Source organism: Bombina bombina, chromosome 5 (genome assembly GCF_027579735.1).
Source record: "Bombina bombina isolate aBomBom1 chromosome 5, aBomBom1.pri, whole genome shotgun sequence".
Lineage (NCBI taxonomy): Eukaryota > Metazoa > Chordata > Amphibia > Anura > Bombinatoridae > Bombina > Bombina bombina.
In genome coordinates, this window is record NC_069503.1 from 824,643,325 (window position 1) to 824,660,485 (window position 17,161).

Sequence of the window (17,161 nt, forward strand, 5' to 3'; positions counted from 1 at the left end):
CTTAAGGAATATAAACATACTTATGAGTTTTCATGTGGTTTTTACTCCTAGTTTGCACACTTCTTGGACACATCTGGGGGCCTACGATATTGTGATATTTTGCTAAAATGTTATGAACAGTATTGATAGGATTTATGCATTAGATTTATTAATTGTATAGTTTAGAAATTAAAATTGTTTTTAATTTTTAACTTGATAATAAAGGTTAAGTTCAACAGAATAGTTTACTTACTTTTAAATGTTTAGTTATTTAAGTGTATGTTAATCTATCTTGACTTTTTTAAAGTGTTTTATTCAACTCTGAATGGTTGTAAAATCAAACAGAAGTTAAGATATGTATTTATTTTTTCGGAATCTATTTAATGTCATGGCAATAGTGATAAATAAAGAAAACACATTTTTTTTTATCTTTATTTTTTAGGCCTTCGGTGAAGACCTGAACATCAGTGGACAAAAGTAGTAAATGACTTTAAAATATCCTTCATCTTAATAATGAAAGGGTTATCAAGCAGCCGCAGCCATCATCATGGGGTTGTATGTGATTCAGTATGTGAAGCTGTGCCTCACCACACAGATAGAAAGCCATATTTGATGAATCCTGTAGACCCTCATCCTGCAGATCATCCCTACTATGCTCAAAGGAACTCTTTTCCAGTAGAATGCATGATGCCCTATGGGGATCAAATTGCCAGCAGTACATTTCCAAGAAGACATTACAGTTCTCACCATGAACTTAAGGATGAGTGTGCTCTAGTTCCGCATGGAACAGTTGGAAAAGGCAACCGGCTACCTTCAAATCTATTGGACCAATTTGAAAGACAAATTCCTATAAATCGTGATGGATACCATACATTGCAATACAAAAGGAGTGCTGTGGAGCACCGTAGTGACAGCCCAGGAAGGATACGCCATTTGGTTCACTCTGTTCAAAAACTCTTCACAAAATCACATTCTCTTGAAGGCCCAACAAAAGGAAATGCCAATGGAAATAAAGCCAGTCCAGATGAAATGCAAACTGTAAGATACAACAAGCGCAGCAAAAGCAAAGAGAGGAGAGCAGAAGCCAAGCCTAGATCTAACATTTCAGGGTGGTGGGGTTCACAGGATAACCTAGACAACGATGTTTGCATTTATCATGGTCCCACTGCAGTTATGACTATGGGAAGATGCCCTGATCGTTCCACATCCCAATATTTTATGGAAGCCTACAATACAATTAGTGAGCATGCATTAAAGTCATCAAGAAGCAATAATGATGTGAAATGCAACACTTGTACAAATTTGCCTGTGAGTTTGGATAGTCAAATGTTAAAGAAAAGTTCATGGGCATCTTCACTAACGGTGAGCAGGGCACGTGAGGTTTATCAGAAACCTACTATAAACATTGACCAGTCACTGGTGAAGTCTGATTCATGCCAGCAAGAACGGACATGTCAATACCTGCAGGTATGCTATACTAAAGTAATATTTACTATGTGTTATCTCATCTACATTTATTTTTCTTGTCAATCAATTATTGTTACACCCTCAATTATGTGACAGGTTAATTGTAAACAGTTTTGGTAGGTTAAAGACTGTTGTGAAGTATTGATGAAATTGTTCAAAATGTCTGCATCAGTTCATATTATACATGTCCTCAAATAATTTGAATTATTGTAACAAAAGCAAATTTCTATATAAAATTAAAAATAGTATGCTGCATCTTTAAGCTTTTCTTTGTTGTGTAGAATTGGAAGCATTTATGTTCTGATATTGCTGTGGTAAAAATCTGGAATCATATAACATATACATCACAGAATAAATACAGTTTGTCTGTTAAATAGACCTAAAAGTGTAAAAAGGAAAAGATCTAATGAATTAGAACATATTATAATTACACTACTTCTTGCATATAACTATGTTGTGACCCCTGCAATGGGGTTTAAACTCATAGTTAAAGTAAGCTCCCTAGCAGCAATGCAGTGCACTACTGGGAGCAAATCTGGTAAGCCAAAAGACAAATCTGTTAAGCCAAAGACTCATTTGTGTGTAGCCACAATTATCAGCTAGTTCTCAGTAGTACATTGCTGCTCCTGAGCCTACCTAGGTCTGCTTTCCAACAAAGCATACCAAGAAGATGAAATACATTTGATAAGTCTCTTAAAACTGCATGCTCTTCCTGAAAGGTTAATTTTGACTTTTATGTCCCATCAAGAGGTCATTTTGCGTGTTTAAAATGTATTTATTTTACAAAAATAATCACAGCTATTTTGTTTTGTTAATAAGATATTAATATTGTACATTCTTATCCCCTATGCCTTTTTTTACTTTATCATATCTGTGTAACCATAATGTTGTTATAACTGTTGTATCTATGCAGTGGTGGGTTCCATTAAAGGGATAGAAGATATGTCAAAAGTTAAATGTGTGTGAATGCATTATAATTTAAAATATAAGCATTTTTGCAATATAATTTCCTCAGCAAAAATGCTTCTAGTAAAAGTTATAATTGTTTTTCTGCAGCATATTATTATTATTATTATCAGGTATTTGTAGAGCGTCCAAAGAAATCCAAAGAGAGTAGCAGCAAAAATAAGTGTTTATTAGGCACAACACAACATTATCAGCAACGTTTCGGTATTGCTACCTTATTCATGCATGAATAAGGTAGCAATACCGAAACGTTGCTGATAATGTTGTGTTGTGCCTAATAAACACTTATTTTTGCTGCTACTCTCTTTGGATTTCTTTGGATTGATGTTTCAGAGACTGGAGTGGGTCTCTTGAGTAGCTGGCAAAGGGGACCGTTGTGTGCTGGGTCATTGACTTTGGATTTGTAGAGCGTCAACAGATTCCGCAGCGCTATGAACATAGGTGGTATATAAAAAACAATTACAGGGATCAAATGCGTAGAGGGTCCTTCCAAGAGTTGCACTGTTGTAGTCGGCTTTTATGAAGGAGAACTGCAAACAGCTGGGCTCATAGGCTTACATGCTATGGGGTTTAAGGGGATCCCAGTGGAGATAGGAAGGTTAGTGTAGGTTGTATGCATCCCTGAATAGTAGAGTCTACAGGGAGCACTTGAAGCTTTTAAAACTAGGGGAGAGTATTGTGGAGCGAGGACAAGAGTTCCATAAGATGGGAGCCAGTCTGGAGAAATCTTTTAAATGGGAATGTGAGGAGGTAACAAGAGAGGAGGAGAGTAGGAAATCATGAGCGGAGCGAAGGGGACAGAAGGGAGAGTATCTGGAGACAAGGTTTGAGATGTAGTGGGGAGCAATGCAATTGAGGGCTTTGTGTGTCAGAGTAAGAATTTTGTGTTTAATCCTGGAGGCAAGAGGAAGTTAGTGAAGGTATTGGCAGAGAGGTGCAGTAGATGAAGAGCGACGTGTAAGGAAGACGAGCCTGGCAGAGGCATTCATTATGGATTGTAAAGAATCTAGGCAGCAGCTAGGGAGACCAGAGAGGATGGAGTTGCAGTAGTCCAGACGGGAAAGGATGAGAGAGTGGATTAAAATCTTAGTTGTGTCTTGTGTAAGGAAATGTCTAATTTTAGCCATGTTTTTATGGTGGAAGCGGCAGGCTTTAGCCAAGGACTGAATGTGAGGAGTGAAAGAAAGATCTGAGTCAAGTGTGACCCCAAGACATCGGGCATGTGAGGTTGGGGTAATTATGGAGTTATCAACAGTTATAGAGACATGGGGGGTGGAGATTTTGGAAGAAGGGTGGAAAATAAGGAGCTCAGTTTTGGAGAGATTTAGTTTGAGGCAGGGAGAGGACATCCAAGATGAGATATGAGAGAGACAGTTAGTGACACGGGATAGCAAGGAAGGAGATAGTTCTGGTGCAGAGAGGTAGATTCGGGTATTGTCGGCATATAAATGATAATGAAACCCGTTGGTCTGTGCACCAGTATTCAAACACCATGCCTTCTTAGAGAGCTGGTGGTGGAGTGTATTGCTTCTGGAGAAGTAATGTGCTTCATGTAAGTGACTACTGACATTCTGAGATGGTGTGGTGTTTGAATACTGGTGCACAGGCCATCACTGGATATGTGCACATGCCACTGTAAAACAGTAATAACTTCTACTAGAAAATGTTTTTCTAATGAAAGTATATTGCAAAAAGGCTTATATTTCAAATTAAAATGCATTCATGCACATTTCAATTTTGACCTTCCTATCCCTTTAAGCTACAAGTTTAAAGGGACAGTCTACTTGAAAATGTTTGTTGTTTAAAAAGATAGATAATCCCTTTATTACCCATTCCCCAGTTTTGCATAACCAACAAAGTTATATTAATACACATATTACCTCTGTGAATACCTTCTATCTAAGCCTCTGTAGACTGCCCCCTTATCTCAGTGCTTTTGACAGACATGCAGTTTAGCCAATCAGCGCAGACCCCTAAATAACTCCCTGGGAGTAAGCACAATGTTATCTATATGAAACACATGAACTAGTACTGTCTAACTGTGAAATACTTAAAATGCTCTGAGCTAAGAGGCGGTTTTCAACGGTTTAGAAATCAGTTTGAGCCTAACTAGGTTTAGCTTTTCAAAAATACCACCAAGGGAACAAAGCAAATTTGATGATAAAAGTAAATTGGAAAGTTGTTCAAAATTGCATGCCCTATCTGAATCATGAAAGTTTAATTTTGACTTGACTGTCATTTTAAGTCATTTTCTAGCACTCAGCTTTAAAGGGACAGTCAAGTACAAAAAAAACTTCCATGATTTAAATAGGGAATGTAATTTTAAACAACTTTCCAATTTACTTTTATCACCAATTTTGCTTTGTTCTCTTTGTATTCTTAGTTGAAAGCTAAACTTAGTAGGTTCATATGCTAATTTCTTAGACCTTGAAGACTGCCTCTAATCGGAATGCATTTTGACCAATAGAGGGCATTAGTTCATGTGTTTCATATAGATAACATTGAGCTCTGGTGTTTACTGCCCCTTTAAGACTATTTTCATAACTTGAGTCAAACTGAAGAATCCCAAATGGCTCAGTAAGCTGACTATGGTTAATATTGTATAACATGCATTCTGCCCTTTGATTGGTTAAAGACTGTGTATAAAGGTTTCACATAAATATTACAGGGAAGTAATTGCATATCAGGGTTATAATAGTCTTAGATTTTAAAATTAGTTTTTTAGGTTAGTTGCTTACATTCAATTTAAGTTTCATTTTAGTTTTAGCACATTTTGCACATTGGTTTTTATTGAGTTTAGTTTTGATTTTATGAACACATTTCTATTTTGTTTTTATATATTTTAGTTTTATTTTTAAATTTAGTATTTATAGTTAATGGGACAAAGAAAGTGAAAAAAAAATGCTGTAATGTGTGAGGTCATTTTATGATTGCACTGTATCTTACATATAATTATGTGTTAAACACATAGTTAAAGGCTCATTAAACTGCTGAGTACAACTACAGTAGCATGGTTACTACTCACTGTGATATGGGTTTTCCTCTTTCATGTGCAGCTGTCTTATTTTAAACCATTACAGAAGCTAGTTGGTAAAGCTCTGCATCTTTATACTGGGTGCAGCCATTTTAATAACGTATATTTGCATCCTGTGCACTTTCACAGTTCAGTGACATTACTAGCTTTTTGACAGCTATACCTTGCACATTGGATTAGCTAGCACTATATAAAAGAAAACGTCTTATATGTTTGCAGATATTTACACAGTTTAACCCCTTAATGATCAGCAACGTACCCTGTACGTCACTGGTCTTTCTATGAGGATTGCTTTCTCAATAGCGCATTCTTGCCGCCAGCAGCAAGACTGCGTTATTTTACAAAGCCTGCAGGAGGAAGGGAGGGTCTAATAGCACGGCAAGACCAGTGCTATTATTAGCAGAAATACCCTTAAAGGGTTAGAAATCTTTGCCAAATATTACCAAAATAAAATACATTATTATAATTATAGATACAGTATATATGCAGTAAATTCAACTTACTTCTTTCCAGAAACATACGCCTAGATTACGAGTCTTGCGGTAACAGGGGTGCGGTGCTAACGAGCCTTTTTTCCTACCTCTCCCTTAAGACAACGCTGGTATTACAGGTTTTTTTAAACCTGGCGTTAGCCGCAAAAAGGTGAGCGTAGAGCAAAATTTAGCTCCACATCTCACCTCAATACCAGCGCTGCTTAAGTCAGCGGTGAGCTGGCTAAGCGTGCTTGTGCATGATTTCCCCCTAGGAAACAATGGGGCTGAGCTGGCTGAAAAAAAAACTAACACCTGCAAAAAAGCAGCGTTCAGCTCCTAACGCAGCCCCATTGTTTCCTATGGGGAAATTAATTTTATGTCTGCACCTAACACCCTAACATGAACCCTGAGTCTAAACACCCCTAATCTTATACTTATTAACTCCTAATCTGCTTCCCCCGCTATCGCTGACACCTACATTATATTATTAACCCCTAATCTGCCGCTCCGGACACCGCCGCCACCTACATTATCCCTATGAACCCCTAATCTACTGCCCCCAACATCGCCGACACCTACATTATATTTATTAACCCCTAATCTGCCCTCCCCAACGTCGCCGCAACTATATTAAATTTATTAACCCCTAATCTGCCGCCGCCAACGTTGCCACCACTATTATACATTTATTAACCCCTAAACCTAAGTCTAACCCTAACTCTAACACCCCTCTAACTTAAATATAGTTTAAATTAAACAAAATAAATTTACCATCATTAAATAAATTAATCCTATTTAAAACTAAATACTTACCTGTAAAATAAACCTTAAGATAGCTACAATATAACTAATAGTTACATTGTAGCTAGTTTAGGATTTATATTTATTTTACAGGCAACTTTGTATTTATTTTAACTAGGTAGGATAGTTATTAAATAGCTATTAACTATTTAATAACTTCCTAGTTAAAATAAAGACAAATATACCTGTAAAATAAATCCTAACCTAAGTTACAATTACACCTAACACTACACTTTAATTAAACTAATTACCTAAACTACTTACAATTAATTACAATTAAATTAAATAAACTAAATTACGAGAGAAAAAACGCAAAATTACAGAAAAAAATAAGAATTACAAGAATTTTAAACTAATTATACCTAATCTAATCCCCTTAATAAAATAAAAAAGCCCCTCCAAAAATAATAACATTCCCTACCCTACACTAAATTACAAATAGCCCTTAAAAGGGTCTTTTGCGGGGCATTGCCCCAAAGTAATCAGCTCTTTCACCTGTAAAAAAATACAATACCCCCCAACATTAAAACCCACCACCCACACACCCAAACCTACTCTAAAACCCAAAAATCCTCTCTTAAAAAAACCTAACACTACCCCCCTGAAGATCTCCCTACCTTGAGCCGTCTTCACCCAGCCGGGCACAAGTGGACCTCCAGAGGGGCAGAAGTCTTCATCCGATCCGGACAGAAGAGGTCCTCCAAGTGGCAGCATCTTCTATCCAGGCAGCATCTTCTATCTTCATCCATCCGGAGCGGAGCGGGTTCATCTTCAATCCAGCTGACGCAGAGCCATCCTATTCAAACGAAGTCCAAGCGAAGAATGAAGGTTCCTTTAAATGACGTCATCCAAGATGGCGTCCCTTGAATTCCGATTGGCTGATAGGATTCCATCAGCCAATCGGAATTAAGGTAGGAAAAATCCTATTGGCTGATCCAATCAGCCAATAGGATTGAAGTTCAATCCTATTGGCTGATTGGATCAGCCAATAGAATTGAGCTTGCAATCTATTGACTGTTCAAATCAGCCAATAGAATGCAAGCTCAATCCTATTGGCTGATCCAATCAGCCAATAGGATTTTTCCTACCTTAATTCAGATTGGCTGATAGAATCCTATCAGCCAATCGGAATTCAAGGGACGCCATCTTTGATGACGTCATTTAAAGGAACCTTCATTCTTCGCTTGGACTTCGTTTGAAGAGGATGGCTCCGCGTCGGCTGGATTGAAGATGGACCCACTCCACTCTGGATGGATGAAGATAGAAGATGCCGCCTGGATGAAGACTTCTGCCGCTTGGAGGACCTCTTCTGCCCGGATCGGATGAAGACTTCTGCCCCTCTGGAGGTCCACTTGTGCCCGGCTGGGTGAAGACGTCTCAAGGTAGGGAGATCTTCAAGGGGGTAGTGTTAGGTTTTATTAAGGGGGGATTGGGTGGGTTTTTGAGTAGGGTTGGGTGTGTGGGTGGTGGGTTTTAATGTTGTGAGGGTATTGTATTTTTTTTTACAGGTGAAAGAGCTGATTACTTTGAGGCAATGCCCCGCAAAAGGCCCTTTTAAGGGCTATTTGTAATTTAGTATAGGGTAGGGAATTTTATTATTTTGGGGGGCTTTTTTATTTTATTAGGGGGATTAGAGTAGGTGTAATTAGTTTACAAAAATTGGATTTTTTTTTCTGTAATTTAGTGGGGTTTTTTTTTGGTACTTTAGTTTATTTAATTTAATTGTAATTAATTGTAGGTAGTTTAGGTAATTTATTTAATGATAGTGTAGTGTTAGGTGTAATTGTAACTTAGTTTAGGATTTATTTTACAGGTAAATTAGTACTTATTTTAACTAGGTAGCTATTAAATAGTTAATAACTATTTAATAACTATTCTACCTAGTTAAAATAAATACAAAGTTGCCTGTAAAATAAATATAAATCCTAAGCTAGCTACAATGTAACTATTAGTTATATTGTAGCTAGCTTAGGGTTTATTTTACAGGTAAGTATTTAGTTTTAAATAGGAATAATTTATTTAATTGTAGTTATTTTATTTAGATTATTATAAATTATATTTAAGTTAGGGGGGATTAGGGTTAGGTTTAGGGGTTAATACCTTTAATATAGTAGCGGCAATGTTGGAGGTGGCAGATTAGGGGTTAATAATGTAGGTAGGTGTCGGCGATGTTAGGGACAGCAGATTATGCGTTAATAAAATTTAACTAGTGTTTACGATGCGGGAGTGCGGCGGCTTAGGGGTTAATATATTTATTAAAGTGGTGGCAATGTCCGATCGGCAGATTAGGGGTTAATATATTTATTAAAGTGTTTCCGATGTGGGGGGGGGCCTCGGTTTAGGGGTTAATAGGTAGTTTATGGGTGTTAGTGTACTCTTTAGCACTTTAGTTAAGAGTTGTACACCTGTACCTGCCAGACTCGTAATACCAGCGGGCGTTAAAAAGCAGCGTTGGGACCTCTCAACGCTGCTTTTTAAGGCTAACGCAAGACTCGTAATTTAGCAGAAAGCTTTTAAATATCTTTAATTTTAAATTAAAATCTATATACAACGAGCAGTAACATCCACCCATAAAATAGGCAGAGTTTATGCAACATGAATTGATCATCCTTATACAATAGGCAAGTGTTTCTGCCCATTTCATTTAAATATTAATAGGACGTTCTTTATTGAAACCTCACATGCGCACTAATTGTGTAAGGGAAAACTCCTCAGCGGCCATGTTTTAAATTCTGCTCAATCGCATGCACAGACCAAATGAGAATGTCAGTAGTGTCTACATACTACAGAGAACCCCTAGAAAAACTAGCATGTTGTTTTTTTTACTTATGATAAGGCAGACAACCCATATAGTGACTAAACAGCAATTATGTTTAACCCCTAGACTAACGAGCAAGTTGCTTTGTTCTTACAATGGATTTATCGCAAGAGCTTTAAAGATTAAAAGCAACAGCAACTTCGGATGCAACTAAAGTGAATTATTAACATCCGAAGTGTCTGTTGCTTTTAATCTTTGCAGCTTCTGCGATCATCAAGCCGTTGTAAGAACAAAACAACTTGCTCGTTAGTCTAGGGGTTAAAAATAATTGCTGGTTACTCACTATACGGGATGTCTGCCTTATTATAAGAAACAAACAACATGGTCATTTTTCTAGGGGTTAATAAAAATGATCGTTAGTCTAGGGGCTAACTTCCTTGTACTAAGATCAAATCGACTTGCTCATTAGTAGAGAAACAGATAACTATGCTTCATCAACGTCACTATTATGAAGTCCACCCCACTTCCTGTGCCAGTATAATGACGCTAGGAATGTGGGGCCAAAATGCACATGCGTTACTATTAAAATAATTATATGCACATGCGAGCCGCCATGATGTTTCTACCTAGGTAGAACATCATTGTAGGGTCCACATAATGAGATAAAAATGGGTTTGGCAAAATACGTTTTTTTTATGTGAAATAACAAGAAAACAGATGAAAACATTTAATAGGTACTCATTTGAAATATTTAATGTACATAATGAAGTTTAAAAAAAAGATTTAAGAAGTTTTTGGGTTTACTATCCCTTTACCGAACAGTGACATACATGGTACATTGTGGTCGTTAAGGGGTTAAAAGTTACATAACAAATATAAAGAAGCCCTTAGGAATAAAACAGAGAAACACAGTATCTGCAGACATGTAGACCTCCCGCTCTGATGTCTCCTACCAGCCAGAGGTGTCAAAAACAGAGTAGCCAAAAATGCATTAACCCCCTGTGAGCAATGACATAGTTCCTATATCTATATCATAATGCTGTAACATGTCAGGTGGCTGCATAATGAGAGCACAAGCAACCCACAAGCAGCTCTGATGGAGGGGTTTTAGCTACTCCATAAAAGAACTAGTAGTATAATCTACAAGAATGTTATGGTAATATATATATTGTGTATGTGTTTATATATATAGTGTATGTGTGTCTATATATATATATATATATATATATATATATATAGTGTATGTGTGTGTGTATATATATATATATAGTGTATGTGTGTGTGTATATATATATATAGTGTATGTGTGTATATATATATATATATATATATATATATATATATATATATATATATACACAGGGAGTGCAGAATTATTAGGCAAGTTGTATTTTTGAGGATTAATTTTATTATTGAACAACAACCATGTTCTCAATGAACCCACAAAACTCATTAATATCAAAGCAGAATAGTTTTGGAAGTAGTTTTTAGTTTGTTTTTAGTTATAGCTATTTTAGGGGGATATCTGTGTGTGCAGGTGACTATTACTGTGCATAATTATTAGGCAACTTAACAAAAAACAAATATATACCCATTTCAATTATTTATTTTTACCAGTGAAACCAATATAACATCTCAACATTCACAAATATACATTTCTGACATTCAAAAACAAAACAAAAACAAATCAGTGACCAATATAGCCACCTTTCTTTGCAAGGACACTCAAAAGCCTACCATCCATGGATTCTGTCAGTGTTTTGATCTGTTCACCATCAACATTGCGTGCAGCAGCAACCACATCCTCCCAGACACTGTTCAGAGAGGTGTACTGTTTTCCCTCCTTGTAAATCTCACATTTGATGATGGACCACAGGTTCTCAATGGGGTTCAGATCAGGTGAACAAGGAGGCCATGTCATTAGATTTTCTTCTTTTATACCCTTTCTTGCCAGCCACGCTGTGGAGTACTTGGACGCGTGTGATGGAGCATTGTCCTGCATGAAAATCATGTTTTTCTTGAAGGATGCAGACTTCTTCCTGTACTACTGCTTGAAGAAGGTGTCTTCCAGAAACTGGCAGTAGGACTGGGAGTTGAGCTTGACTCCATCCTCAACCCGAAAAGGCCCCACAAGCTCATCTTTGATGATACCAGCCCAAACCAGTACTCCACCTCCACCTTGCTGGCGTCTGAGTCGGACTGGAGCTCTCTGCCCTTTACCAATCCAGCCACGGGCCCATCCATCTGGCCCATCAAGACTCACTCTAATTTCATTAGTCCATAAAACCTTAGAAAAATCAGTCTTGAGATATTTCTTGGCCCAGTCTTGACGTTTCAGCTTGTGTGTCTTGTTCAGTGGTGGTCGTCTTTCAGCCTTTCTTACCTTGGCCATGTCTCTGAGTATTGCACACCTTGTGCTTTTGGGCACTCCAGTGATGTTGCGGCTCTGAAATATGGCAAAACTGGTGGCAAGTGGCATCTTGGCAGCTGCACGCTTGACTTTTCTCAGTTCATGGGCAGTTATTTTGCGCCTTGGTTTTTCCACACGCTTCTTGCGACCCTGTTGACTATTTTGAATGAAACGCTTGATTGTTCGATGATCACGCTTCAGAAGCTTTGCAATTTTAAGAGTGCTGCATCCCTCTGCAAGATATCTCACTATTTTTGACTTTTCTGAGCCTGTCAAGTCCTTCTTTTGACCCATTTTGCCAAAGGAAAGAAAGTTGCCTAATAATTATGCACACCTAATATAGGGTGTTGATGTCATTAGACCACACCCCTTCTCATTACAGAGATGCACATCACCTAATATGCTTAATTGGTAGTAGGCTTTCGAGCCTATACAGCTTGGAATAAGACAACATGCATAAAGAGGATGATTAATAATAATTATGCACTCCCTGTATATATATATATATATATATAAGCTCAACTCCCAGTCCTACTGCCAGTTTCTGGAAGACACCTTCTTCAAGCAGTGGTACAGGAAGAAGTCTGCATCCTTCAAGAAAAACATGATTTTCATGCAGGACAATGCTCCATCACACGCGTCCAAGTACTCCACAGCGTGGCTGGCAAGAAAGGGTATAAAAGAAGAAAATATAATGACATGGCCTCCTTGTTCACCTGATCTGAACCCCATTGAGAACCTGTGGTCCATCATCAAATGTGAGATTTACAAGGAGGGAAAACAGTACACCTCTCTGAACAGTGTCTGGGAGGCTGTGGTTGCTGCTGCACGCAATGTTGATGGTGAACAGATCAAAACACTGACAGAATCCATGGATGGCAGGCTTTTGAGTGTCCTTGCAAAGAAAGGTGGCTATATTGGTCAGTGATTTGTTTTTGTTTTGTTTTTGAATGTCAGAAATGTATATTTGTGAATGTTGAGATGTTATATTGGTTTCACTGGTAAAAATAAATAATTGAAATGGGTATATATTTGTTTTTTGTTAAGTTGCCTAATAATTATGCACAGTAATAGTCACCTACACACACAGATATCCCCCTAAAATAGCTATAACTAAAAACAAACTAAAAACTACTTCCAAAAATATTCAGCTTTGATATTAATGAGTTTTTTGGGTTCAATGAGAACATGGTTGTTGTTCAATAATAAAATTAATCCTCAAAAATACAACTTGCCTAATAATTCTGCACTCCCTGTATAGTGTATGTGTGTGTATATATATATATATATATATATATATATAGTGTATGTGTGTATATATATATATATATAGTGTATGTGTGTGTATATATATATATATATATATATAGTGTATGTGTGTATATATATATATAGTGTATGTGTGTGCAGTGGCGTAGCGTGGGGGGGGGGGCACAGGGGCGGTTGCCCCGGGCGCAAAATTCTGGGGGGGCGCAAAATGCTTGGCTCCCAGCCTCCCCAGTCCCCACCATCTCAAGACAGTAGACAGTCACAGTCCCACTCCCAGCGGCACTACAGGGAGGCTAAAAAATCTGACAGGCGCCTGCGCCCAGCCGTTCTGTCTCTCAAGTGAACTGTCTACTACTCTGAAGTCAAGACGTGCTGTGTAATGATTTAATTATCATAATTTTATGAGTGTAATCCTATCCGACCGTTACCTGCTGCTAGACTAGTGTTTATGCCACTAGTTAGCACGGTCCACTCCCACTCCCAGCGCACATGTCAGGAGGGAGGAAGAAGTCAGAGCAGCAGAGCCAGAATGGAGTCAGACTGACTAGTACACCGCGCCCGCAATGATAAGGTAAGTAGTGTCAACAGAAATTACCAAACTCATCACCGGGACCGTATCAGAACCAGACCACCAGTGCCACTGCCAGCCAGAATTATAATTAAATTATTATAGCCCCTGTTTTTGCCTGGGCCCTGGGGAATAGGGATTGGAAATGGCAACGCACGCAAAATGCAGCTTAGCCTCTACCGTTACCCAGGTGACGTCGCAGGGCCAGCCAGCCAAGTTCCAAAGGACCCAGAGTCACTCTGAGCCAGCCAGCCAAATTCCAACTTCCAAAGGACCCAGAGTCTGAGCCAGCCAGCATGCCAGAGTGTGAGAGTGATCTATGCTGCTTTAAAGTGAAAGCTGGTTATTTTATTTCAAATTCATTTTTAACCTGGGTAAAATAAAACATACAAGATGTAAATGATCTACATCTTGTATGTTTTACCCAGGTTAAAAATGAATTAAAAAAAATAACTGGCTTTCACTTTAAAGCAGCATAGATCACTCTCACACTCTGGCATGCTGGCTCAGATGTATTTAAAAATTAAATCCCATGTTTAAATATTAAACCATAAAAATTTTAATTGTTAAGTTATATAATGTACTTACTTAATGTATATAATAAAGTAATGGTTGCCTGCAACCATATTGAATCCTAATTTTTAAGGATGAATGTAGAGTTTAGAATTATATATATATATATATATATATATATATATATATATATAGTATATATTTTTGTTGTTAAAATAAAGCTTTGTTTGTTTTAAAACAAAAACCTGTCTCCTAAGTTGTTGAGCTGTCTCCTATATTCAAAGCAAATTTGCCAATCCCTACTGTACTGGTGGAAGAGACTCAGTCAGTGCTAATGGATTAGGGGGGCGCAATTCTTGCCTTGCCCTGGGCGCTGAGAAGCCACGCTACGCCACTGTGTGTGTGTGTATATATATATAGTGTATGTGTGTGTATATATATAGTGTATGTGTGTGTATATATATATATATATATAGTGTATGTGTGTATATATATATATATAAAAATATATATATATAGTGTATGTGTGTGTGTATATATATATATAGTGTATGTGTGTATATATATATATATAGTGTATGTGTGTGTGTATATATATATATATATATATATATTGTATGTGTGTATATATATATATATATATATATATATATATATATATAGTGTATGTGTGTGTGTATATATATATAGTGTATGAGTGTGTATATATATATAGTGTATGTGTGTGTATATATATATATATATATATATATATATATATATATATATATATAGTGTATGTGTGTGTATATATATATATATAGTGTATGTGTGTGTATATATATATATATATATATATATATATATATATATATATATATATATATATATATATATATATATATATATATATATATATATAGCAAAACAGGAAACAGCACTCTCTGGACTTAAGTAAAAAAACAAGTAGTTTATTCAGTAACGTTTCGGGGAATGCTCCCCTTCATCAGACCAACAACATACAAGTGAAGCAAACATTTAAGCATACACAAACCCCTCCCCCTAGTGCAAAAAAACCGCCAAAAATGGTTGCCATAGCAACCAAACAACCAGTTCAAAGTAAATACATTTACCAATGCAACAATGACATCAAAGAAACCAGATCATTATGGTTAATTAGCATCAGGTCAATTAGCAAATCAACACATCATCCTACCACATAATACACCTGCTGTATATTAGTACTTCTAATACCCCAGTGGCAGTGTGTCCTTTTAAAGAGACATATCACAATATTATTAGCTAAGTACAGGAAAACAAGAATGTGTAGAAAAAAGGGGTTGAAAAAACGTTTAGTTAAACATCGGCACCTCATCATATTGAAATGCAATTCACGTAATGCACTTATAGTTAATGCCTAACTCATAATACCCGTACTACATAGTCAAGGGTCATGTGTACCATTAATGCTATAGACGCCAATAACAGCAAACTCGTTATTCAGATACCTCAAACGATGTGACCGTATTACATGCACAAAGTGTAGCACGACCTATGTAGTCACCCTGTTCAGCATCGGACCAACCTCGCGCTGAATCTAGCACAGTTACTAGCGGAACAACAAGGGTTATGCGCATGCGTGTATGCGTGATCCAACTGATAGCTACAGCAAGGTCAAGACAAACACCAAAAGGGGCTCCTACAAGTGCCCGAGTTGTGTAACGTGTAACGCCATGCTGCAATGCAAGCAGTTCAAACATCCACACAATAACACAAGCTACAAGATCAAGCATTTCCTTACGTGTACCACAAAATTTGTGGTGTACATGCTGAATTGCAACTGTGGCCTATTCTATATAGGTAAGACGTCAGATGACATTAAGAAAAGGATGGCTAATCACAGGAGTGCCATCCGGACGGCAATTGAGAAAGGCAAGAGTGACCAACCGGTGGCCAGACATTTTATGGAGAAGGGTCACTCTGTGGCGGACCTGAGATTTAAACTCATCGATCATGTACCCCCAATGCCTAGGGGAGGTGACAGGGACACCCGTCTCCTACAGAAGGAGGCCGAGTGGATTTTCAAACTGGACACTATACACCCCAGAGGTTTGAACATGGGGATAGACTGGCATTGTTTTTTATGAACTGAGCTGTTTACGCTTCTAATGTATCTGGTTGTATCTTTCTAAGGGGATTAATATAGTTTGTACAGTATCTGATACTATGTATGCATTCTTTTATCCACAGTGGGTTCATGAAGTCTGGTTGCTGATTGGCTGTAGGCTCTGCCCATATTTACCCTCCAGGAGGGGTGCCCAATGGGTGTACCCTTATTTAGGTTGTTTCTGTTATGTACACTAGTGGATGTTACTTTTGATGCACACCGCAGTGTTGACACATCACTGAGTGCTGGTGCTATTAACCTTGCACTACGGAACCCTGTTAGCACTAGTATTTTCTGTACCTAGGGGGATGGGACCTGCCTGTACTATGTATTTATTCACATTAGTTTAGGGGTCTCTTTTCCTTTATAGCGATCCTTATAATTCTGGGCCACCGGACTCTAGCAAACCTGTAATCATAGCATCAGCCTGAAACATACTGTGACCGACATATCTTTTGACTTTGGACCCCTGCCCCCCTATCTCTTAGCAAAACTGTTACTCACACAGGGATAGGGGCTTGTCCCATACGGCCTATCAGGGACCTTGCCTTATACCAATAATAATTGACTGGGCATGGCTGACACGCATGCGCACACTTATAGACAACCTTTATGTGACCCTGTAAAATTGCCTATGCAGGGACAATAGGTGTCTTGACCGCAAGACCGGTGCTGACAGGTTAGAAAAGACAGACGCATATACCCATCTCATCGTGTATGTCAGACTGAACTAGCTGGGTTACTACACCTAAGTGGGTGACTCCTGATATCTGGGTA

At 37.7% G+C, this 17,161-nt stretch overlaps 1 protein-coding gene across 2 annotated transcripts in view; it reads left to right on the plus strand.

The window, feature by feature from the left end:
• The first annotated feature begins 492 nt into the window (after positions 1 to 492).
• Positions 493 to 17,161, plus strand: part of DLGAP1 (DLG associated protein 1) — a 710,871-nt gene continuing 694,202 nt past the window's right edge. For both annotated transcript variants that reach the window (XM_053714947.1, XM_053714948.1), the window contains exon 1: positions 493 to 1,446. In XM_053714947.1, coding sequence (XP_053570922.1) covers positions 493 to 1,446 — 954 coding nt within the window. The remainder of the gene's footprint in view (positions 1,447 to 17,161) is intronic.